The sequence below is a fragment of the Danio rerio genome, chromosome 4 (assembly GCF_052040795.2).
Source record: "Danio rerio strain M-AB ecotype USA chromosome 4, GRCz13ab, whole genome shotgun sequence".
Taxonomy (NCBI): Eukaryota; Metazoa; Chordata; class Actinopteri; order Cypriniformes; family Danionidae; genus Danio; species Danio rerio.
Window position 1 is genome coordinate 17,598,360 of NC_141024.2, and position 25,707 is coordinate 17,624,066.

Consider the following 25,707-nt stretch of genomic DNA (forward strand, 5'->3'; position numbering starts at 1 on the left):
TGCTCTGTAATCACAGTTAATTGCAGAATTAGCTTACTGTTAAGTTCCTTAAGTACTGATTCATTGTTTTACAACCAAATTGATTCCCAAAGCCTGTGGCGACACAAGTTTATCAAGAGAGAGAGAGTGATAGTGGAGTCAGGTAAAAGGTCACTGAAGAGATACTACAGCTCAGGTGCGTGTTAACGTGAAGACGAGCGATCTGGGTCACAAGGTCCATCTTGTTTGTCTTGTCATATTTCGGCTTTAAACGCACAGCAGTACGTGTCCTTCATGACTGCACTGACCCATCATGAACTCGCACTCTCGATGACACACAAACAGCCAAACGTGTGATTCATTTTGCCCATTTTCACAAAAACGACCTATCTGTCTTTGACATCACCAGAGCGGGTCCACACCAAAAAGTGTGAGCGAGACAATAGGGAGGAGTCAATCAATTGCATTTTAATCAAGGGGGAGGGGCCAGTAAGCCTTCATCCAATTATATGAGCATACAGACACTTCTCTGGGGGGGGGGACTCACCATGTTTGCGTGTAGTGTTGGGGGGCTGTCGAGTAGTCGAGGAGATCGCGGGGACACCTTGCTGCAGTACGAACTCAGGGGCAAGTGAATGACAGCATGTCCGTCAACCTCTTCATCTTCCAATCGCTGTCTGCTCGTCGCCATGACTACCTCTCCATCTGTTCCCCCATATGGAGAGGCTGGTCGCTTGGAAGACATCCTGGAAAAATGAGAAAGGAAAAGTGACTGAGGCATTCAGGAAAGACATGGCAGAGACAGAGACGTGGCTGTTGTTTAATTGTGAGTGACATATATGGGAGCATTTCATACAGACACACACACCTGACACACCGCGCGCATAATGACAGCCATCAACGCCATAGCTTTGTCCACATCCATCCCTCCATCAAAGAGACGTCCCACCTACACTATCACAGAGCCATTTACTGTAGCAGCGCCGCACACGATGTGTTTAGCCAGCCTGTTTGATGTAAAGACTCGAGCGGCCCATTAAAGAAAAGTGCAGACGGCCTAGCGCACATCAAATATCACGTTAGCCAAGAACACAGACAGACAATGGTGTGTGTGCGCGCGAGCGTGTGAGCCACAGTAGATGTTAATGACAGTGTATATGGTGTTGACAATGCCAGAGAAAATAGGCCTTGATGACGGTCTGTGTTCCTCTGATACCGGCAGGAAGAAAAAGCATTTATTAAATGAACTCTCTCTCCCACAATGCATGGGGAGGAAAAATGAATATGCTCTCGTAATAAGATTTCATCTGGCTTACGGCATTGCCTAAGTGCTTTCATAGACGCTTCTCAGCCTTGGGGCTAGTGTTACTATGGCCCTGGGGAATAAGTACCACTCTTTTAAGAGAAAAAGACAGACAAGGATGAAGAGAGATGGAGAGAAGTACTTTTATTTGGCTCCTACTTGGCAACTAAAAGAATTGGCAAACAAATTTATTCGACTGCTGTGTCGTAGTAACTTGGCTTTCCTCCATAAGCTGATTTATAAGTGAAGCTCTGAAAGCCTATTTCTTAAACATATATATTTCTTACAACTGCGACTATGACTTCAAGTCAGTCTCACAATTCTGATTTTAGATTTCACAATATGACGTTACAGTTGAGTCCAAAATTATTAGCCCCCCTGAATTATTGGCCCCCTTTTAATCTTTTTCCCCAATTTCAGTTTAATGGAGAGAAAATTTCAACACATTTCTAAATATAATAGTTTTACACTTTTCTAATAACTGATTTATTTTGTCTTTGCCATGATGACTGTGAATAATATTTGACTAGATGTTTTTCAAAACACTTCTATACAGCTTAAAGTGACATTTAAAGGGTTAGCTAGGCAGGTTTGGGTAATTAAGCAAGTTAATGTATAACGATGGTTTGTTCTGTTGACTATCGAAATATAGCTTAAAGAGGCTAATAATTTTGTCCTTAAAATGGCTTTTAAAAAATTTTAAACTGCTTTTATTCTAGCCGAAATAAAACAAATAAAACTTTCTGCAGAAGAAAAAATATTATCAGACATACTGTGGAAATTTCCTTGCTCTGTTAAACAGCATTTGGGAAATATTTAAAAAAGAAAAAACAAAACAAAGGGGGGCTAATAATTCTGATTTAAACTGTATGTCTCATATGATTATTCTGCAGAGAGTATTACAACAATAATTTAGTTTTATACATAGTATTTTACAGTAAAATTTTGATGATTGCTTATAATTATCTTTTCTTCAATATTCTTATAATTGTGACTATCTTTCAGGATGTGACTCAAAATGATCACCTTTTTATTTGGTGCTTTATCTTACTATTTGTTTTGACTATTTCTGTTGCAACTGTGACTCATAATTTTGACCAGTAATCTGTCTGACTTTTTTTATTTTTACATTTGCAATTATTTCTTGCAACTGTGACTTGATATCTCACAATTATGACTTTCTCGTGATGACTTGAAGTCACATTGTTAATTTCCTGTAACTGCATTTTTTCACAATGTGACCATATCTCACAGTTGTGAATTTTAATGTAATTCAAACTCACCAGTTGAGTCTTTAATTTACTTAAAATATTTCTATGAAATCTTTGACTGCATTGTTACATCTCTCAATGTGACTTTAAATTTATAATTACAATTATTGCTCATAATTTTGACTATTTTGAACTGGGATTTTCTCATAATTTGAACTTCATTTCTTGCTATTGTGACTAATGTAACTGCTACTTTTATTTCTCACAATGTGACTTTATTTCTTATAAAGTAACTTTATAGCCAACAACTGTCATTTTATAACTCATAACAGAGATTTTATTACTGACCTTACAGCTCACCGTTACTCTTTAAAACATATAAACTTATTTAACACTATCTTTTAATTATTTTATCTAATGTTCTATGCTGCACACTGAGACTTACAGTACATGCAGTACAAAGTAAGCAATAGTGAGGTAACATTTTTTGCGCAGTTATCCTTCTTCAGCTAACATCCAGTCATGGTACACTTCAGGTTTGTGTGTGTTAAATGGTCTGGTCTGACTTAGACGCCACATCTGGCAGAGCTCCTGAGTGCTGCTAAGGTTTCTAGTTCTCTCATTTACTGCTTATTTGGTTAAGATTAGCAGTGAAGACAAACATCATATAATGTTTCTAACTGTCTGGACGGGATAAATAAGACTCACCTCAATCAAGCACAAGACTGGCGGCTATGGAAATGACAAAGACATGCTTTAAACAGTCTAGACTCACATTATAGATGAGATGGAATGAAGACTTTAACAATAAACCGGGATGCAGATGTCATGTCACATTATAGTGTCTGACAGCCACTGATCTGTCATAACAAACACTAACACAGGTAAAAACCTGAGTATTAAAGACTAGATCTGTGTTCAGTTGGCTGTATGAATGTAAAAGTGTGTGGGGTACCTTGGCTGTATGCTGGATCACACTGGGGCAGTAAAAGCAGTCAGTGCAGCTGTATAAACTGCAGTTGGGCCGTCAGAGCCGCACAGCCTGTCTGCCCCTCCACCAGCACTCTGTTTACTCTACCTCCAGACACTTACACACACTGGGCCCTTTTGTTTCACTCCGACACACACACACCTCTGTGCGGCTTTTTTCTAACACACCAACCCCCAACACACACATCAGAACTAACAAAGACACACACATGACCCTCATCTAAACGTAGGCCGTAAAGAGCGGCTTCTTATTAGAGCTAGCAAATTGCTTGTCACATCCCGAACCGAGAACCGTTGTTTTACTATTAAGGCTGGTGAGACATAAATCAGTGTAACGACTAGTTAGACCTTCAAAACAGATTGTTATCAAAAATTAATTATATTAAAATAATTAAAAGAGCAAAAACATAAAAAAAATATCTATTTAAAAAGTAAATTAAGTTTCAGTGTAATCCTATTCAAAACCAGTATTGCTCATGATTCTAATTCCAAGGGCAATATACCTTGCTCAAATATTTAGGTGAGTGAATTTTTCTGTATAAATACATCTTCAACATTAATTTCATGACTAATTTGCAGCGGTTTCCAATGCACGCACCTTTGCCATCTCTTTTCCGCTCTTCCCTGCCTCATGCACTTTTCCTTTCCCCTTTCTCTTCCCTACTTCCTAGCCGGCCCACTGACAGAAGCTTTTCACAGCTCCTCTTGAGCAATAAAATGTCTATTTTCCTGCGAGCCTTTGAAGTATAATTACTATACAATTCTGCTCCCCGGGTGAGCAGGTTATAGCCACTATTTCATTTAAAGTTGGCAGACCTGTCGTGGTGGAGAGTCTACATGAAACATTTAAAGCTTGTCGAGATGTTGGGATTAAAAAAGAGAGGGTTTTATTAAGCAGATAAATTGGCAGAAAAGCTGGTCTCCAAGGTCATAATTAGCAGCCATTAGCATAATTTCACTCCATCCTTCCACGGTTCCAATAAAGGCCGCTCTGCCAAACACACAGACCCTGTCCACTGACACACACATACACCGCTCGCAAACACAACACAGGCGCACAAAGAACAGTCTCTGAAGCTTTCTTACAGGCTAGTCATGTCTGCTTATTTGCATTGTAAACTTTAACAGCGGTCTTCACTCATTATCTGGTGGATTAATAACTTTATTGCCATTCATTTTCACAAGGCTAAGCATTGTGTTATTCATAAACAGCCTTGAATATCAAAGCTTAACATGCTGATATGGGTGAGGTGACTAAACACACAGTTATGTAGGAACACAAACGATGGCGGTATTATCTCCAAACACCAGTATTATCCAGTTCAGGGGGAATTATCAAAGAAAATGCCTTTACTTTTTCCACATTTAATAAACTTCAGCGTACGCACCCTGTCCCACTGCTGTTGAACTGCAGGTCTAGAGGCTAACTTTCACGGCTAATCGTTAAAAGCTAATGGCCACCCCACCGGTGCGCCGCTCGGGCCCCCTCCCGCCGGCCGCATGTGTTAAGCCCAGATTAAAGGCACACTTCCCCTTTGAGCTTAGACGCAGATTGAGCGCGCTCCTAAGTCCCTCTCATATCACATGTACATTTCTCTGCAGACGCTAATCGTCCAAAATACAGGGTCCATTAAACAGCGGAGTGGAGCTGCACTTTAAATACTGAATCTAGGAGCTTTACCTAATCACCATCAGCAGTGGTTAACACTCCAGAAGTGCCTCTAATGACAGGACATAATTTAGAGGCTAAACGTGTCACATACGCACACACTCGGATGTGCGCGGCCCACGGAAAAACTTGTGCAATGATGCTTTGTGGATGTCGCTCACATGTCTGTGATCAAAAACATTCAGAGTGGTTGATAAGGCCACCTTCTGTTGTTTTAATCACAATAACAGTATGATAATACATCCTGTATATTACATCCAAAATGTTTCTGTCAAACAAGCAATTAACTATTGCACATTTTAGCAGATTCTTAGCTCACTCGGATCAAACGCAAAACATCATTACACCGGGTGAAGGTAAATTCCTGTGTAATATGATTATGTGATTAGGAGGGTCAGCGCTTCTTTGTTATCAGACTGTGGGAATGAAACAAAGTGTGTCCAAAAGTTCAGACAATCAGCCCGTTCAGCGCAGATAACAACAGCAATGCCTTCACTAGGAAACTGAGAATACCTCACAATCCACTCAGACATAAAAGTGCTCATCCCTCTTTCTGCTCTTTATCTTACGCTCCCAGGACGATAAATTCCCGTCAGAACGTCCCCCTTTAGCACAATCAACCATTTGTGTCCAACTCTTTCTGTTTTGAACAGTCTTTTTAAGTATATTACTTTACAGCTATTTATAGCGCTCACAATTTTTCTCTCTGTGGGAATGGAGCGGCCGGCAGCGGGGCGGAAGCGACGAGCAAGTCAGAGAAAGTGACTCCGCTCAAGCAAATTCATCTGTACTAAAACTTGTGAGGGCTCCTCTTCATACACACCATAATCACTCATAACAGTGGCACTTGGATTTTCTGCTTGTTGTTTAGCCAGAACATCAACATGTTTCTGCTAAACGGAGCTAAAAAAAACTTGCAGATTTTAAAAGCATTCAAACGTCAGATCAAATATGCTACTTGGATCTGTATTGGCTGTCAGTAAAGGTTAAGCATCACAAGTAACTTCTTAGCAAACTGCAGAAACAGCGAACTTATCTGAAAAGCACTCATATGAACTTCTTTAAAAAGTCAACCTCCCCCCCTTCGGAGTCACTGAATAATAATTTCACACAAGCGTACGTGTTTCTACATACACACATTATTCACACACGTACTCAGAGAAAACACAAAGCCGCCTCTGTTTTCTCCTCAGAAGCAAGGGCTGCAGGGCCACCCCAATTTCCTGTCCAGCGTCGCTACAAAAGGCAAGAACACAGAGCCTAATGTCACTATCAGCCATTACTGTTTAGGCATGGAGGTGAAGTCACACACACACAAAATCAAAAGTCATATGAGCAAAGTGAAAAGGAGTCCACTCGCACACACAAATGCATAATAAGCAATGGTGTGCGTTTGCCGCTGGGTGGACACAAGGAACCAGCGAGTGTGTCGTGCCCACAGCGCCAAGGCAACTGCTGCATCAACACACACACATATACACACAGAGGGGGTTGCCAGTATTTTAGTCATCACTTCATCCGTCTGCATAGTTTCCTGTCATCTTTCATCTCTAATTATTTATTTCTCTGGACTGACTCATGTTTTCACTGACATTTTACATATTACACACACACACACACACACACACTAGAAACTTCTTTGAAAACTTTCTCAGGCTTTGCTTCTCTTGTTGTTTGCAAATATAATGCTCTGCCTCAATTGCTTATCCATCGTGATGTGCTCCCAGAATCCCCGGCGGCTGTTAAAATGGGTGCTGGTATCATTTCCTCCATTCACAAACAGCAACTTTTTTTAATCGAACACGTTTTAAACATCCGTCCTTTACTTACATATACAGAGCAGTTATTTTACGGCTCTGTACTAAACAAAACAATGACAAGAAATGCATTTAGAAGAGCAGTTGCTTGAGTTTTATTTTGTTTCCCATGATGCAGCTGTCTGGGCCTTCATCTATGACCTGCGTTACTCTTCTCTTGATAAATAAAACTAAGTTAAACAGCACAAACCCAGTTGCCCTGTATCTCTCAGCGGACATCCCGCCGGTCAGCTGATCGCACGGGGAGGTCTGGGAGACTTCTGAGAGGGGGAGGAGGAAACACTTCAGCATTCTTCTCCGTGACCCTCCTTTCTCTTCATGGAGACACGGTTATCAAGCCGCTGCGAGAGCTCATAACACGCACTACACAATAGAGCCAGTCTGCAATGAATGACCCAAAGAGAAGATCCAGAACCTCCATCAATCAGACAGAACACACACACACACACACAGATTCCTATTCTGTTGCATAAAACTAATTATAATTGCTATAGATGATCCCACACAAATTTTATCCCATAAAAAACTTCAGCAACGGCAGAAAAAAAAGATGACTTGATTATTTTTTCCAAATGGGGAGTATTCATCAGACTTAGTTTCCATTTGGTGACAGATGTGTACCCAAACAGTAGTTAAGTTCATATATATAAACATGCGTTTGTTTGTTTGTTTGTTTGTTTGTTTGTTTGTTTGTTTGTTTGTTTGTTTTTCTGTCATTATGGAGACCTACCACTGACGTCTATAATTTCATACAAGGAAAAGATATTTTACATCCCTTAAATGTAAACCAAAAATAAACCTTTCTAAATTAGGACAACATTTAGCATCTATTAAGCTGTTAAACTCAAGGGGACAAGTAGATTCCCAGAGCGGTAATTTAGTTCCCTTGAGATTCACTATAGTAATACGGTATTAATATACTGCAGTCCTTAAACCGTATACTTTTTTTGTTATAAATAATAAACAACTTCAACCTTAACCAATTATTTACATTAATAAATCCATGTTTACTCTGTTTACTAACAATTAAATCTTTGAATTAAGCTTTTTTTTTTTTTTTGTAAAATGTAGTTCATTTAGCCAAATGTCCAAGTCTACATGTTCCTTAAAGACTGTAATTTCACACTTTACATATTCTACACAGCAGTTTGCATGCTGTAATATGTGTTAAAGTGACGGAAGTAAAGGTTGTCTGATGGTTTAAACAGTTTATCTTTGACGCAAAAGGAATCAAAAATTTGAGTGCATCAGCTACACATTTGTCACCAGATCAAGCGGGTGTGTTCAATCACACCCGCTTAGTGGTGAACGAACCCACTGTTTTCTGTGTCGCTTTACCAGGAGGAATTGACTGACCCAGAGACAGACAGAGAGGGAGAGAGAGAGAAAGAAAGTAAGAGAGTGAGATGTAACACAACCATCCATTAAAGGAGGGAGACAAATGGAGAAGTGTTAAAGTCCCCTTTCCCCCCTCCTTCACTCGCTCACTGTCTCTCTCTCTCTCTTTTTTTTTTTTGAGGAATGTGACAGTTTGGCCACACAATCTCCTCTTTGCTCCTCCAAGAAAACTAAAGTCAACCAAAACACCATTAATAATAATAATAAAGTACATAACATTTTAATATTTATAAGGATTAATAATTTAAATATATATTTTAGATATTTACTATAATTTAGAATATACTATGTTTTGTAAACAGAGCAATAATAATTATAATATTAATATTTGAAAAACATTTAATTCTGTTACTTTAGACGTGAAAGTTTACACAGCTGAATAAACCATATAAACAACGAAATAATAAGTGAATAAAGCATTAATTATTTTAAAATAGTATAATTGCAAAAAACTTTTAAAAGATTTAAAGCTTGAAATACGATATCTAATTTAAAATGAATAAAATTACATTCAGAATGATCTTTCCTAAATAATAATATAAATATCCTGAAGATGAAATCAAGCAAACGCTTTAGTGCCCTAGGATGTCAACATATGAAAAACACACACATACATACACACATGCATATATACTTTGCATTAACATCAACATGGTTTCCTCTTTTCTAGGTCTCACATTTTCTCACTTTAAATCATTCATTTTTTTTTCTGCCCTAATTAAAAATAAAAGCAGACTTGCTGTGTTTTAGAAACATAGAGGAAGAGGACAGAAAAGACACACAGCCACACATACACTGGCAATCACTATGCTTTAGCTCCTACACATACACACACACTCACACACACAATCACACAGGCTACATGCTTTTTAACCACTGACAGCCAGCATTACTGGAAAGTAGAGTTTAACCATCCTTTTCTTCTAAGTCATTGTAATCCCTGCATTTATCACTATACGTTCTGCTTTCCCATGTAATCCTTTAAATGTTTAATTCCTCATAGTTGTTGTTATCTTTCCTGCCCCCCTACTCTTCCTCCCCCCGATGATTTATTAAAAACACATTTTCCTGACATATAAATGTGTTCTTAATTCAGGGATAAAACCCCAGAGTTTATCGCTGAACAAAAGATTAGTTTCATCTGGTAAAACAGTGCAGTGCTCTAATGCAATAAAAAAAATGTGTGTGTGTGTGTTAAGGGGTGAAGCTCGCATTAAAAATGAGTATTATGGGTAATCTTCCCTATGGAGCTTTAAAGTAAAACCTTCTTTATTCGGCCGCAAAGCCACTTTTGTTGACATATTAAAGTAGGTGAGAACATTTCCCACCTCGGACCACCACAACAGAAGGCCAACGCAGACATCTGGCCACAGTAAAACTCCAAAACAACACAAACAAGATTAAAACAATGGACAAATGGGGGAAAAAGAGACTTTGTGAAACAAGAAAGTCTCGCAAAAGTGAGCTGCCATGTGTTTAAGTTGCCAAGCATGTTACTCAGAAGTGCAACATAGAGAGAAAATAAAGAAAGGTTGTGCCAGGGAAACACTGACGGGAGAGCTCTTATCAAACACCATCTAAAACACTTATACACACACATGCACGCAAGCACAAACTATACAAACAAGCAACCAACAGTGCATGTAACCTGTTAGACCTGATGCAAAAGAAAAGACATTTACTTAGTTACAGAGTGGAATATTCAGAAGACGGACCCATGCTCTCTTGTGAGTGCGTCTATAAACACACACTCACATCTAGATGAACTTTCTTCTCTATTGTAAACAGAAGTCATATTCACACATGGCCAGCTCAAAACATGCCACCCAAACTATTAAAGTAGCCTGTTTTTCACACTAACACACACACACACACACACACACACACACTTTCTCCTGCTCATCTGCTTGTCCTTCTCCCGGCGCAGCTTGGAAAAGTGAATGTCTCGTGTGTGAACGTACCTGTTAAACTCCTGAGGAAGCTCAGGCTCAGTAAGCATGCTGAAACAAGGGGTCTGAGATGCAGGAGTCCTTCCACGGCAACATACGCGTCCGACACGCAGGGACCTCCGAAAACACACACACACATACACGCACACACTGCCTGGTGCTCCTCTAACCTCTCGCAATACCAAAGACTGTTTCTGTTTCTCTCCGCTGCACACACACTCTCACACGCCGATCATCGCACTCCCTCCCCTCTCTCTCTCTCTCTCTCTCTCTCTCTCCACCCCTCTCTATAGCTCTAAGCTGCTAGATCGCCTCTTAAAGGGCCAGAGCGTGACATGGTGTATCGCGGAGCGCAGCTTTACACACACACACACACACACACACACACACACACACACACACACACACACACACACTCATATACACACGCGCAGCAGCACTGCCCCCTTCCTTCAGCCAGTGTCCCTCTGTTGTGTTTCTGATCAGATACACAAACATGATCAACACACACACACACTCACTTTGCTTATCTTAATGAGGATGTACAATTCCATGGGCTTCTGATGTTTTTAAATAGGTGATTTTAATTACTGGAGACTGCTAGTTTTTTGACGGATTTTAAAACAAATGAATCAATATATGAAAAAGTCATAAAGCATTTGCTAAATAATTCATAAAACAAAAAATATGGGAAAATACATTACACACTATGTTCCTTCAGTCTAAAAGGTTTTGTGTTTAAAACATTACTTTTTTCACCTAAATACCTAATAAAAAACCCAAATAAACCAAACAAAAGCAAAACAGAAAACTAATTAAAAACTGAAACCAAATTTTGTGTAATCACAAACACACACACACACGCGCGCACACACACACACACGCACGCACACACACACACACACACACACACACACACACACACACACACACACACACACACACAAACATTGCTCATTGCTGCTTGAAGGAATAGCTCACCCAGAAATCTTTTGTCATTCACTCAACCTCCACTTGAACCAAACCGGTTAGAGTCTCTTTCTTCTGCTGAAGCAGAAAAGAAGATATTTTGAAGAGTGTTGAAAGCTGGTAGCCATTGATTTTGCTAGGTATTTTTATTGTCTTACTTTTATTGTCAGTGACTACAGGATTCCAAATCAATCCGTACTGTTATCCAGGATTCTTTAAAATATCTTCAACAGAAAAAGCACGGTAGCTCAGTGGTTAGCACTGTCGCCTCACAGCAAGAATGTCGCTGGTTCAAGTCCCGGCTGGGACAGTTGGCATTTCAGTTAGGAGTTAACATGTTTTCCGCTTGGGTTTCCTCCAGGTCATTTGGTTTCCCCAAGTCCAAAGACATGCACTATAAGTCAATTGAATAAACTAAATTGGCCGCAGTGTATGTGTGCAAATGAGTGTGTGTGGATGTTTCTTAGTACTGAAAGTCCATCCGCTGTGTAAAACATATGCTGGATAAGTTGGTGGTTCATTTCACTGTGGCGACCCCTGATGAATAAAGGGACTAAGGCAAAGGAAAATTAATAATTGAGAAAAAAAGGTTTGAATCCGCTTGAGGATTTGTAAATAGTACATTTTAATTTTGAGTGAACTGACCCTTTAAATGTCACAAAGCTGTTCATTCAGTTTTGCAGATGTTAATATAAATACGAAACATCTTTTTCTTTCTCACTGAAAACGGAGGCCAAACAATGGCTCAATTTTCATGAATTCACCCTCAGCCGAGAGCTTAAGCACATCAACCACACACAAACATTTTCAAGCGAGCTGTGTGCTTTGTGTTTTCACAGTAAAACACACACACGGACCCTGTCACTCTTTATTACGGAGAAAAAGAGAGAGAGAGCTAGACAGCGAGCGAGAAGGAGCTATTCTTTTAAACGGAGGAAAGCACGTCTGACAGATTGAAATACAGCAGCAAGACTTTAACGCTGAACTTTAAACAGAGCGTCAGTCTTTCTCAACCTCCTCACACACACACACACACACAAACTGCAGTCAACTTTCTGAACACACTGGTGAAACATTCAGCGTACATACACACATATGCATTGATATACACCATTCATACACTAATAAAAATGGCATAGAAACTATTTTCATCCCAGAAATTGTTAACAAGTTTCACAGATAATTAGAATTTTTGTATAAAAAACTTACACACAGAATAAACAGTATGTTCTTGTGAAATATACTCCAATAATCTTTAACTCCCTACTTCAAATGATTTTTTTATGTCTCCCGTAGTCATCGTTATAATACAACAAAACAGGTCTTTGTTTGGTGCTTTATTTATGGTAAGAATGAGAAAAAATTCATGTACTTAATCCAATTTATTGAGTAATTTAGTGAACTTAGAATAGCACCGTGCCCTGACCTCTCTAACAAACACTGCAATAACGTTGTTAGAGTATTGTGGTAACATTATTGGTGCATTTTCCTGTTGATCACTGAGGAAATTGTTAGCAGCATGACAATGTTCAAGACATAAACCGACCTGGCCTGACCCTCGCTAAGATTGTACGCTTACGAAAAGGCTCTTAAACTTACAAATAACAAGTGTTTATTGGTAGAAAGGCAAAAATCGTCTTGTAGGTCTGTTCAATCAGCCACAGAGTTTTGTTTAGGTCTGTAGTACAAACTGCACAGGTCAACATGCTTGAAATAGTTTAATACAGGGCTTGTTTAAATCCCCAACCTATGCATTATTATGCTTACATTTAAAAGCATTAGCACAAAGTAGTGACAGGAGACGACATATCGTAGAGATTCTTTAAAAGGAAGAGAACATAGTGAATGAAATGCACACACATACATTCTGTACATTGGAATCCATGCATACACACCAGCAGAAGCGGCACAATAATTAGCTTTTCTCAGGTAGCAATTATCTGTAGTTAAACATTTTAATGATCTTTCGAGTCAAGGCTGCAAGGTTATGGAGAAATAGATGAAAAAAAAAAAACGAGTTGAAATAACATCAACAACAGCCAGTGAGACAAAGACGGATAGCAGAAAATCCATCAGAACAGGAATAAAGAGCAGTTCCAAACAGATTCATCCACGTTAAAAGCTGCTATTGATGAAGATGGCTTTTTAAGAGAACGGGAGCGTGAATGGAGAAGGCAGGTGCTTTCAAGGTTCAAACTCTCCAGATGGGCTGATTTGCTCAATTCCGACAAATCTACAAACTTCACTTTTCTAACGGCAGCCTTTTATGTGAGAATACGACACACGCATATGTTCAACACAGGCATTTGCATACATGCATGAAAATGCGACCAACGTACAGAAATATATGTGCACGTATGCCCAGTCCTTATCTGTTTATCTCCACAAATACAGTACATGCATCCAGCACACGCACACATGCAAACACACAATAGGTCCCTTCAGCAGATGTGTAGTGTCCAAGCCCCCTCACAGCTGTGCTGCATTAGAGGCCCAGAGTAGTGAGGGTCTGACACAGACAGGCAGTAAACAATTCCCTTACACTGTTACACACACACACACATATACACAAACGCATGCGCACACACACACACACACACATGCCACTTAAGATCAGTTATTATCCCCTAAAAGGTAAAATTAGGGAGGTTCTTTAGCTTTGTGAAGGCCATCAGTATTTATTTACAAAAGCAAACAGAAAAAAATGGGGTTGAAATTGTCATTCTTTACTCAACTATAAGCTGTTTCATAGCTGTATGATTATTATGTGAAAGAAGATAATTCGAAAAATGTAAAAGCAGTTCTCACTTGGCAAAGCTGAGTTAAAGGTGACAATGTTGCCTTCATACAGCAAGAAATGTCTATCAACTGTATAGCAGTGATAAGAAAAACTGTTTCTGAATGACAGATCTAAGAAATTCTATGAAGATAGAGAAGAGAAGTGGTCTTAGAACTGAGCCCTGAGGCACCCCAGTAGCAAGATGTTGCAACTTGGACACCTCACCCCTCTAAGACACCTTAAAAGACCTACCTGAGAGGTAAGACTCAAAGGACTGGAGTGTGGTTCTGGAGTCGATAGAAAAATCTAGTTGTAAACCTTGTCATAATTAAAAGGAGAGTTCCAGCATGATGCTGCTCTTGATATTCTCCGAGACAGAGAGCATTAACAGTTCTTAAACAAATGAATTTTCCTAAGAGTGTGTTCATTTTTGTGGCTGTGCAACACATTTTATTACATAAAACATTTACAATAAAAAAACAGTCCAATCAAATGTGTTTTCAACTACCTTCAATGATGATGAAAGTGGACAAGCTTAAATTGTAGACCCTGGATAAGATGACGCCACGTGTGATTGAAAAGATACCTAATAGCTATGAAGCCAGTAAAACAAGTCTATAATAAAACCTCTGTGAAATTAGTCAAACATTGTATGGAAAGGAGCAACCAGAATGTTCCAAAACATTTCTCCTTTTGTGTTCTGCAGAGGAAAAAGTCATACAGGTTTACAATGACATTAAAGTGAGTAAATAATAAAATTTCATTTCTGAGTGGGCTGTCCTTTCCGAATCTGTACTGTAGCCCATCTCCCATTCAGTTCCTTTCTTTTTCGCTTTGGCTTGTGTGAGGTGTGTGACAAGGTTGTGAAGTGTGTTTATCTGGACTGTGGGAGAGGAAATCTCTGTCTGATGGCTGAGTGGCAGACGAGAGAAGCCATTAAGATAGAGTCCTTATCTTCCCTCCTCAGCAGAAGACCGCCTTTACACACATACACACACATTGAAACTCTCTCTCTGTCTGCCTCTGCTGCTGTCAGTCATCTTGCAATGGTAAATATCAACATATCACAAAATACACAACAGATGTTTTTCTCAGTTTTACATGTTGGCAGTCTATGGATGTAATTCACTGTTTAATCCACCAGGCTTGTCTATATCACTGGTATTACAGTAGTGAAGCCATCAATATTGAAAACAGTTGCTCTGCCTAATATGGGGGGTATAAATAAAAAAAAGGTATTTTCTACCATTACAAAAGTCTTTTTCACTCATTGCTGAACATATTAATGTAGACTTAAAAATAAAACAACCAATGAAATTCACCTTTTTCATTGGTTCCTGGTTTGATTAAGAATCTTTGTATATGTAAAGGTTAAAACTCCCTGCTTTACATCAATGACACTTTCTAACAAACAGTTTTAGAGTCCCATTCCTGATGCACATAAGACATAAATGTACAGGACATACATGAATATTAACACAACCGAACATTTGCTCTTTGTAAAAGTCCAGTGAGGTGTGGGTCTTTTGAAGCTCTCAGTAGGGGAAGTATATTCACAACCTGGAGGGCAAAATTACGCTTCATTTCACTTTCAAAGAGACATCCTAACCTAACACAACTCTACAAAACAATGCATTACAACATCCTCACACCACTACAACTGAGAACTGACAGTCAAGAACCAGTATACTGGATTACAGGTACACAGAAAACAGTTGTTGTGTTTCGCTTCGCTAACAAGCCTGAAACAAGCTCTAACAGACTAAACTACTCTGCAGCGCCAGGCCTGGGAAAGAATAGTGTGAATGAAAGGGAGAGAGAGGAGAGGAAAGAAACACCAAGTGTCTTCGCGCCATTAGAGCCGCGATGGAGCGCTGCATGAGCTCAAATAATGACAAACGATAATGCCCCCATCCATCCATTCTTTCATCCCTTCATCCCTCTGTCCATCTACTTATTCGTCTAGTCTTCCTTATTACCAAACTGCTGTGTTAGACTTGTTTTAAAGAAATAGTTTTAATCAGCAAGGATGCAATCAATTGTTTGAATTAAAAAGTTACAGACAATAATATTACTACTTCAAATGCATGCTGTTTGTATGAGTTTTCTATACAATTAAGATGCATTTAAAATATCAAAAATCACAGCTGATTTTAACCCTGAAAATTAAAAAACTTACTTGCGGATTTCAACTGACTTTTGAAGGCTCATGTCAGCATTACTGTTTTTACTGCATTTTCTTTTTATTAAATAATTGCAGTCTTGGTGAACGCATAAAACTTGTTATTAAAGCTATATGCTTCGGCATGCATTTGGATATTTAGAGATCGGTTTCATATGTGGAAGTAAATCAGATATGTGACAATTCGACTATCATGTAAACGGGCAGATCAGATTTATTGAGGCATTCCGGTTTGTACGTCATTAAACTTGGAAAGTGGTCAGTCACCACAATTTGCACCTACCACACCTGATCTCTCTCGAACTCACAAATTCCTCTGCCACAGCCATGTCACCCTGCAGCCCAAGACCGGCTACTCACTGAAGCTAAGCAGGACTGAGCTTGGTCAGAACCTTGATGGGAGATCACATGGGAAAAACTAAGTTGCTGTTGCAATTGGTGTTAAAGAGGCCAGCAGAGGGCGCTCAACTTGTGGTCTGTGTGAGTCCTAATTACTGGGAAAAGTAAAGGGGACACTACACTGTCAGTGGGTGCCGTCTTTCAGATGAGATGTTAAAGGAGGTCCTGACTCTCTGTGGTCATTAAAAATCCCATGGCACTTCTCGTAAAGAGTAGGGTTGTAACCCTGATGTCCTGGCCAAAGTCCCTCAATCGGCCCTTGCGATCATGGCCTCCCAATCATCCCCATCAATCAAATTGGCTCTGTCACTGTCTCTCCACTCTACCAATGGCTGGTGTGTGGTGAGCGCACTAGCACCATTGTCCTGTGGCTGCCGTTGCATCATCCAAGTGGATGCTGCACACTGGTGGTGGTGTGGAGAGACCCCCCTCATGATTGTGAAGCGCTTTGGGTATATGGCCATACACAATAAATGTGCTATATAAAAATACACATTACATTTAAATGGTAGAGGACACCATTTATAAACCATAGGCGCAAGCTGCAATGACAGCCCTTTCCCTCCTCCTCTGCCTCAAAATCATTTTAAAATTGGGCGAACTTTGCATATTTCACAGAGCTAAAAGCAAGATAATTTCTTCCAACATGGCTAGTGTGGTGCAGATGCTAGAACCTGCCTTTACGCATGTGTGACATCGTAAATTGTATCGCAAATGTAAACACAAGAATCGGATATGGGCAAAAAAAAAAATCAGATATAAGCAACAAACCGGATTTGGGCATCACTGACGACAGTGTAAACAGAGCCTTATACAGTGATTATAAAATAATATATCTTACCTCTGTCATGCATACCTAAGAGCATGTTTCTACAATAATGTGGCTTCTGCATTTCTGTGCACCCAAATCTGTGGTGACATCGTACAGAAAGGAATGGCAATGGAAAGCCAAAGCAAAAGAGAGAAAGCGTCATTGAGATGATTCTCCACAGTGGCTTTGTGCAGCTCCTCTAAAGGTCCATCTGTGAGATGCTGGATGGAGCAAAGCTCTCAGAACTCCAGCCTGCAGCTACAACACCTCCTCATCCTCCGCCTGCCTCCACGCCTCTACTGAAGCTGCCACTGCATTCGCCTTCACTCGACAGTGAATGAAGCAAAGAACAAAGCTCAACTCTCAGATGAAAACAGTTTTTGTTTATAAAGTCTATATTGTGTCTACCTGAGAAACATCCCCTAGAATGGATTGCTCAGAGATATTGATTTAATTTACAATTTGTTGTAACATCTGCATAGCTGAGTCAAATGAATTCTGCCTGCACCTTTATTGAATTGAACTGAATCAAGTCAAGCTGTGTAGTATGACACGGTTTTTCTTTTTATGTTTATTCTTTAATTTTTTATTCAGTTTTGAACTGAACCAATGATGAACACTAGAGGTGAATACTAACAACTGACTTTCTGTCTTTAAATCTATAATTTGAGTAGATCTCATTTGATGAAGTGTGCATTTTGAGACTTGAAATGTCTCAAAACTTTAAAACAAAATGCTACCATGAAGCTGCTTTTAAACCGTCTGTTTCAAATACTACACAAATGAAGTGACATACCTACATTTCTGATAAATGCATCGATTGCATTTTCAAATCTTAAAAACTACATGAAATTGAGCTTCTGTACATGTGGGACTCCAGGGTTTTTCTCAAGAGAAAAATATGACAAACAGGAGACTCTGTTTGCTCTCTGTGTCATTTCTTTGCCGTCTTGGAAAAACACTCTGTCGATATCAAAGGGATCTCCTTTGTATTCTTTCTTTCCTCTGGGGAGAGAAAGTTAAGGTACGGCAGTGGTGTTCCTGTTTGTTCTGGGGAACTATAATGTTTGCAGTAACTGCTTTTGAGGAAGCCGATTAGCCTCAGAGGGAGAGTGAAAAGGAAAGAGAGGCAGCAGGAGTTCTGAGGGGAACAGCAAACAGATCTTTCTCTTAATCCTGTTCACCTGGAGGCACATCCTCTCTTTCGTTCTCTCTCTCTTGACTTTCCCTCTGCCACCCAGACTCTTCTCCCTCACTTTCTGTGTAATCCTCCAGCCATGCTTGCTCTGCATGCCATGGGCGTCCCAGGACACCAATGCCAGAACACCCATTCTGCCCCCTCACGTTTCCCACAGCCAAACACTCCAGTCTGGCCACCACATCCCTGTCAACTCCTGAAGACTACAAGCTCAAAGCCCTACACCACGTCCCCTTTCCAGCCAAACACCTGACTCTGCTGACCCTCAGAGCGGTAAATCTCCTAGACTACCTAACAAACACATACGGCCAACACGTGCCATGCCAAACTGTCAGACATGGTGCCATGTAATCTCATTCAAACATCCTAGATCCTTCCTTACATACACACACACACATACACCCAGACACACACACACACACACACAAACACACACCATCTTAGACCTGCCAAACATCCAAGACTTTTCCCCATTCCCAGACTGCCAAATACCCTCAAACACTGCCATACAGCATTAACTTCCTCAGGGAGGATTCTGGGAATGCAGAGGAAAGTGGGAAAACAGAAAAAAGGGGAGGCAAGAAGGGAAAAAATAACAGAAAATAGAATAGACTGTGTTTTTATAATATAGTGATTGTTATTTAATGCATCACACTTCATGATTACTTCTTTGTTTAATGTGCAGTTAGTTATTAATACTGTAACCCAGCCGTATCCATAGTGTAACAATAATGTTAAACTTGTATCTATCTATGTATCCATCCATTCATAAATTGTATATTACATGTTTGTTAGACTCGCCAATTAAGCATATCTGACATAAATATTATGTAATAAATATTAAATAAATAAATATTTTATAATTTTCACATTAATTTATCTGTAAAAATATTGACAAATATCCCTTGAAAACTAAACATGCACTTCCTACTTATACTAACTACTAAAAATAAATGTTCTTAATAGAAACATATATAAAAGATTAGTGATAATAAATAACAATTATCGGCGATTTAAGAGAATTACTGACAACTATTCATGGTCAAATTAAATTAGTGAAGAATACTAAACTAATTTTATATTAAAAACTGTTGCATAAATCATTCGTCCATATATATTTTTAATCCAATAAAGAAAAAGTTAACAGAAAATTCTCTCATCATTTACTCCCCTTCAGTTGTCATAAACCTGATTGAGTTTTGAGAAAGCAGAAACTACCTCCATAGTATTTGTTTTTCTTACTATGGGTGCCAGTGGTCACAGACTTTGAGCTTTTTTCAAAATATCTTCTTTTGTGTTTAACAAAAGAAAGAAACTTATAAAGGTTTGGAACTACTTGACGGTGAGTTAATAGTGATTACATTTCATTTTGGGGGTGAACCATCTCTTTAAGATCATAAAATGTCCAGAAATTAGCCCATTAATTGGCCTGACAGATAAGTCACTTTTTTTATCTTACACACCTTACACTTTTTTTAAGTCCCACCTTGCAAATCAACACACAGAAAATGAATGTATATGTGCTCGTGTATGTTTGTATGTTATCAGGTCCATTTCCTGTGATCCCCCTCTGGCACACAGATGGTTAAGCCCACCCATCACAGTGCAGGAGGGCGGAGGAGGGGCACACACACAGGGCACAGGCTACAGATGGCACAGAGGGCATCGCCAAGCAGACTGCATGGCACAAGGAGGGGAGGGAACCATGTGTGTGTCTTTGGGGTAGACAATACCCTGGTTGCAGAGCACGACACTGTACTGCCAAAAATTGAGCACCTTCACCAAGACACTTGTGTTTGAAGTTTAATTCTGAATTATTCTCTGGTGTTGGTACTTTCATTCTTTATCTCTTTCCCATGTCACTTCCTCTCATTGTAGAATCTGTTTCCTATGCCATGCACTCTTTGATATTCAACAACGACTAATTCCCATCTGTTCGCTGATCTCCACGGGCACCCCTTTCATAATTACAAACACTTTTGATTGTTTCATCAGTATAGAAAATACAAGGCTGTACTATAACATGGCATGTTATAAACTGTAGGTGGCAAGAATGTATTACTGGTATAAAATGCATAGAATGCCTAAAAATCTTAAAATATTACCCTCAATTCTGTCCTCATCATATGCATAATATGATTGTCAAAGTTGCTGGTTGCTCCTTTCTTTGCCCTGAAATTGAGCTTTTAACTCAGAAAGGCACATAGCAGCATACAATTGTTTATATGGCTTATATTTCATAGCACTATATTTCAAGTATTCTGAAAGTGAAGAAATGCTTTACTACATGCATTAAATAGGTTGCATTATTAGAAACAAATAATCTTAAAAGGGTTCTCATAAAAAATAACAATGACCTGTCATCATTTATTAACCTTGACTGCATTGAGCCAGTCAAGAGTTGAATTTAAGACCAGATCAATTGAATTGAAAAACCATTCTGCTTCTATGAACTGGATCAAATAAATAATTGAGAAGATTCTAAATAAATAACTTTTTTTTAACAGATATTGCAATACTTCTCATGAATGTGTCAGAAAAAGGAATGATTGAGATTTGCAGTGAATGTATCTCATTTAGGTTTACAGTCAATACTTGTATGACTTCAGAAGACTTGTTACATAACATAAAACTCACATGGAGCACTAATATGGCAACCTCAGAGCCCATTCAACATATAAATGCCTAAGTAAATTATACCTTTTTTAAACAACCCAGATCAGTAAAAGAAAAGAAAAAGAGAGTTTTTTCATTGATACATTACAGCTTATCAAGGAGTCAGAATTTCAAGCATTGCTTGTCCTGCTCCTGTTTCCTCTTCTTTCTGAGTGTGCGTGTATAACAGAGGCACCATGTGTTTGGGGGGAAAATGCCACGTGGGCAGGAGTCAAACAATAGCTTGCTCACACAGGTGACATCATGTCATAAACGCTGCCATTAAGAGAGCGGGGCCATGACTGGGTTGCCATGACGGTAAGCAGACCACAGAGAGGACGTGGCACGAAAACCCCCACTGCTCCTGCCAAAACAGCCATAATCATCAGGTGTAGTTACAAACACACACACACAGAGCTCTATCTGGTCAAGTGCATGATGAGAGCCATCTTGGCTCCAAATTCCAACATTTCGGTTGGCTTCCATATGTAAACTCAAACCACAGCAATTTTCCACACAAAACAGCATCATTTCCTCAGTGAAGACATACAATGCTCTTCATTCAAATCAAGCCGCTATTTTTGGGAGTGAAGGAGTGAAGGAATAAACAGGTGGGTGAACAAATGATTGAGTGAATGTATGAATAATCAGCGGTGCTTCAATAATGAGGATATTTCCTGTCAGCTTTCAGGGGCTGAAGAACAGATGTAACATGCGCAGCAGATGTGTGCCGTTGGAAACACATCTGAAAGTTCATCTTGACGAAGGTCCTTTTAAAAACACTTTCTGTTCAAATATTGTTTTTTTTTTTTGTTCCTCGCTCCTTGCTGCACCATGCTAGAGCTGGCCCGGAGAAAAAAAAACGGTGAAAATCTTTGGCACTCTGCAAATCTTTGAAGCGATTTGGAGCGAGATGACTTACGGAAATTACGAGCGTATCGTCAGACTCCAGTTTGAATGCACATGAAACACAACAGGGGAAATTTTCCTCAAAGATAAGTATGCAAAAACCCACAAAAAACACACCCCCACACTAACAAACCCACATTTGTTTGGACGAAGATGCTATAGGTTGAATTAGGGGGAAAAAATCAAAAAAATATATTGTTTTGCCATTCAAATATTTGGGTTTGGTTTTAATTATGCAATATTAAAATTTATAACAGTTTTCAATTTGGACATACTTTAAAATGTAATTTATTTCTGTGATGTCAAAGCTAATTTCTCGGCAGACATTACTCTAGGGTTCATTGTTACAGAATCCTTCAGAAATTATTCTAGACTGATTTTCTGCTCAAGAAATATTTATTAGTATAACTTGTCATATATTTCTTAATAATTGCTAATGGACTATTATAATAATTGATCCTGATTGGTCCACAGGGACTATAGAGTCAAACACCTTCCACATAATTGTTCACTGTTGTCACGAAACCAAGACAGATACAATCTAATCACTCAGCCTGGGTTTATTTTCGCGATAACGACTAGCTGATACTGTAGCACATTTTGCCTTTACTGGTTTAGAAACACATGTTACATATTTAACAATGGCGTAAAGTTGTCAGACAAACAGATTGTCAACAATATCCAAACACAAATAAATAAGAGTCTTTTTTTCTGTTATCTCTCTAAATTACAGTACAGAACAGAAGTTTGAGAGTTTCATCTTTGGATGGCATAATGGCCATGTCTTTGTCAAGATGCTGTGGAGTTCCCAGATCACATGGATTGTGAACACACACACATATACACACACACTCACACACGTACAGTGGTGCCTTTGTAAGTGAGGGCTGTGTGAGTATGATCTCTGTGGATATCCATTGTGGCGCCCATGGGAGCAGATGTCACTGGCATTCTTTCAATTGTCTCTCTCTCTTTCTCTCTCTCTCTCCCTCTCTCTCTTTCTCTCTCTTTCTGTTCAGAGTGCAAAGTGAGCACCAGATGGAGAGACAGCGTTTTGTGCTCCAACTCTAACTGCTCATCACAATGAACACTTACATGTGATCTGCGAGGCTGATTTTCTTCTTCTTTTCCTTCGCTCTTTCCCTCCTCATCACAAAGAAAACAAAAGGCATTTTTTTCTACTTTTAACGGCCTTCTCATTTCCGCTGTACAAACTCACAGCTCACTGTCTCCGAGAATGCCGTTTGTAGGGGAGTCCCTCTGCTGGCTTTACAGTCAGACGGGTGTATTATTTCATTAAGTGCTTTTCAGCCCTGAGGGGGATTTGGGGACAAATCTTCAGGCTTGGTGTGACAAGGTCACAACCTCTGGTAACCTCCGCCTGTCACAGCACACAAAACCTCATTCTCCTGCCTTTCAGTCAACAGACACTAGGGATGGACACGTGCACCAATGAACTCAATCACAACAGCAATGATCAGACCACTGTCACAAATATCATGCATACCAGGTACTCAGGTAGGAGTATCTGTTGCTTAAACCAAGTCATCAGATGAATTATCTGTTAAGGTTTTCAGCTATAAAGAGAGTTTATCTGTTTTTATTAAGATTAATTAACTCTTAAAGGATTGAGTAGATGGTCTATGTCAAGTTCATGAGTAGTTGGAGCATTTACCTGCCGAATAATCAGGTGATCAAATGTCAAAAGTTTTACCTGTCAGGAAGTATAACGATCAAGTTTTCAAGTGATCTAAATTTTGAATCTGTCTTTATTTCAAGTATTTGGAATATTTACCTGTTTAATATGTGACTAGTTGAATGATTTACCCATGAATATTTTGAGCCCCTGTATGATTTACCTAAAAAGAGATGGTTTATTTTTCAGTTACTTGAGAAGATGAATGATTCATACCCTTTAGTAGTCATGGGATCAAGTTACTAAGCAATTGAGTAAATTTATCTTTTGAGTAGTTAGATGATTTACACCTGTCGAGCTCAGGTCTAATCGAATTGTTTGTTAAATTATAATAAATAACATGATTAATTTAAAGGATTTGCAATGTTTCCTCTAGGACTTTTTCTAGCTTTGGCGGCAGGTCTTTTACACAGATCGACAAACTATTTAAGGCGTTACTTCAATGATAAAAGGCATGAGCGCAGTATTACAAGTCAAGATTGCATTTATGTAATAAGAGTATGCAAATCTCTTTGCTTGCACAACAATTTCCTCTGTTCGTGCACAAAACTTCTTGCACTCCTTCAAATAAACGCTGCTCAAGTGCAGATTTTCTTGTGCGCTCTCAAATAAACACTGCTGAAGTGCGATTTAGTGCGTTTATATAACAAGTACAGTATATCTCTAACATTTAATAGAAATATTAATAGGAATATTGATGAATGTCTCCAATAGACCAACAGAGCAGCATTAATGTGTCCTGAAGTAAATTAAATCTTGCTAAACTCCAGCACGATAAAGTCATTGTATGCAGAGCCATAGACCTTTATCTATAAAGTATAATTTTGGAAACTGTGTTCATCATAACTGAAAGCTACATCGTGTTTGCTAGCCTCACGCACCTGTCAGTCAGTCAGAATGTCTTCTTAAAGGGTTACAGAAAAGTTGCACTATATATTATAATTCACTTACTTTTTAATACATTTTGATGTGATTATAACCCGCTATAAAAAAAACAAAACAAATGAATGTTTTGAATGAGAAGCTGTAACGTAGCCGTGGCGGTATGAATTTTGTTGTAGCGCCCCGCCATTGAAGAATGAATGTAGCGTAAACCATGTCTTTGGATAATTTAATACAAGATCAGAATGGTTGTTCTGAGTACTGTAGTTCTTGAGTTTGTGAGTACCTTAATGATTTACCTGCCAAACAGCTTGATAATGTATCGGGGTACTAGTAGTATTTGGGATGATTCATACCTTCTAAGTAGTCTGGTGACTTGACTATTAATTTATTTAGCAAAAAGGTGAATGATCTGTTTGTTGTGTAGTCAGATGATTTACTTGTCAAACAGTGAGATGATGTATTTGTTGAGTACCTGGATGATCTGTCAAGTAGACAAAAAGCATACCATCCAACTGTAATCCACATACTTAAGACTTCAAAAGTCATGCAGCCTAAAAGATCACAGAGAAAACAAGAATTGAAAAAAGGCGTAAAGAAGTGAGGGGATGACGATTTGGAAGAGAAGAAGTGGAGGTGGCAGGGGGGCTTGAAACAGGAGGGCGGCAGTGAAGGTTAGACAGAATTGGGCATTGTTAAAGCGAGAGCACCACGTTCTGTTGATCCAAACTGATCCATCGAAACAAAACCGCATTGTTCCTCGCAGATGGAAGCGAGTGTCGTCAAGGTAACCAGATTAATCTCTCCTTTCTGTGCTTCCTCCAGTGGAGAGTGCTAATCGGCGGGCTTCTTTCACGCTAAAGCTAGCCTCAAAGCCCGGCCTCTAACTAGCCCTCTAATTAGCCGCAATT

General features: G+C 39.1%; 1 protein-coding gene across 40 annotated transcripts in view; it reads right to left on the reverse strand.

Moving 5' to 3' along the window:
• sox5 (SRY-box transcription factor 5) overlaps nucleotides 1-25,707 on the reverse strand; it is a 234,830-nt gene that overhangs the window by 64,034 nt on the left and 145,089 nt on the right. For 32 of the 40 annotated variants that reach the window (XM_087247440.1, XM_087247432.1, XM_087247422.1 and 29 more), the window contains one exon: nucleotides 527-725. In XM_087247440.1, coding sequence (XP_087103566.1) covers nucleotides 527-725 — 199 coding nt within the window. 40 annotated transcript variants of the gene reach the window in all.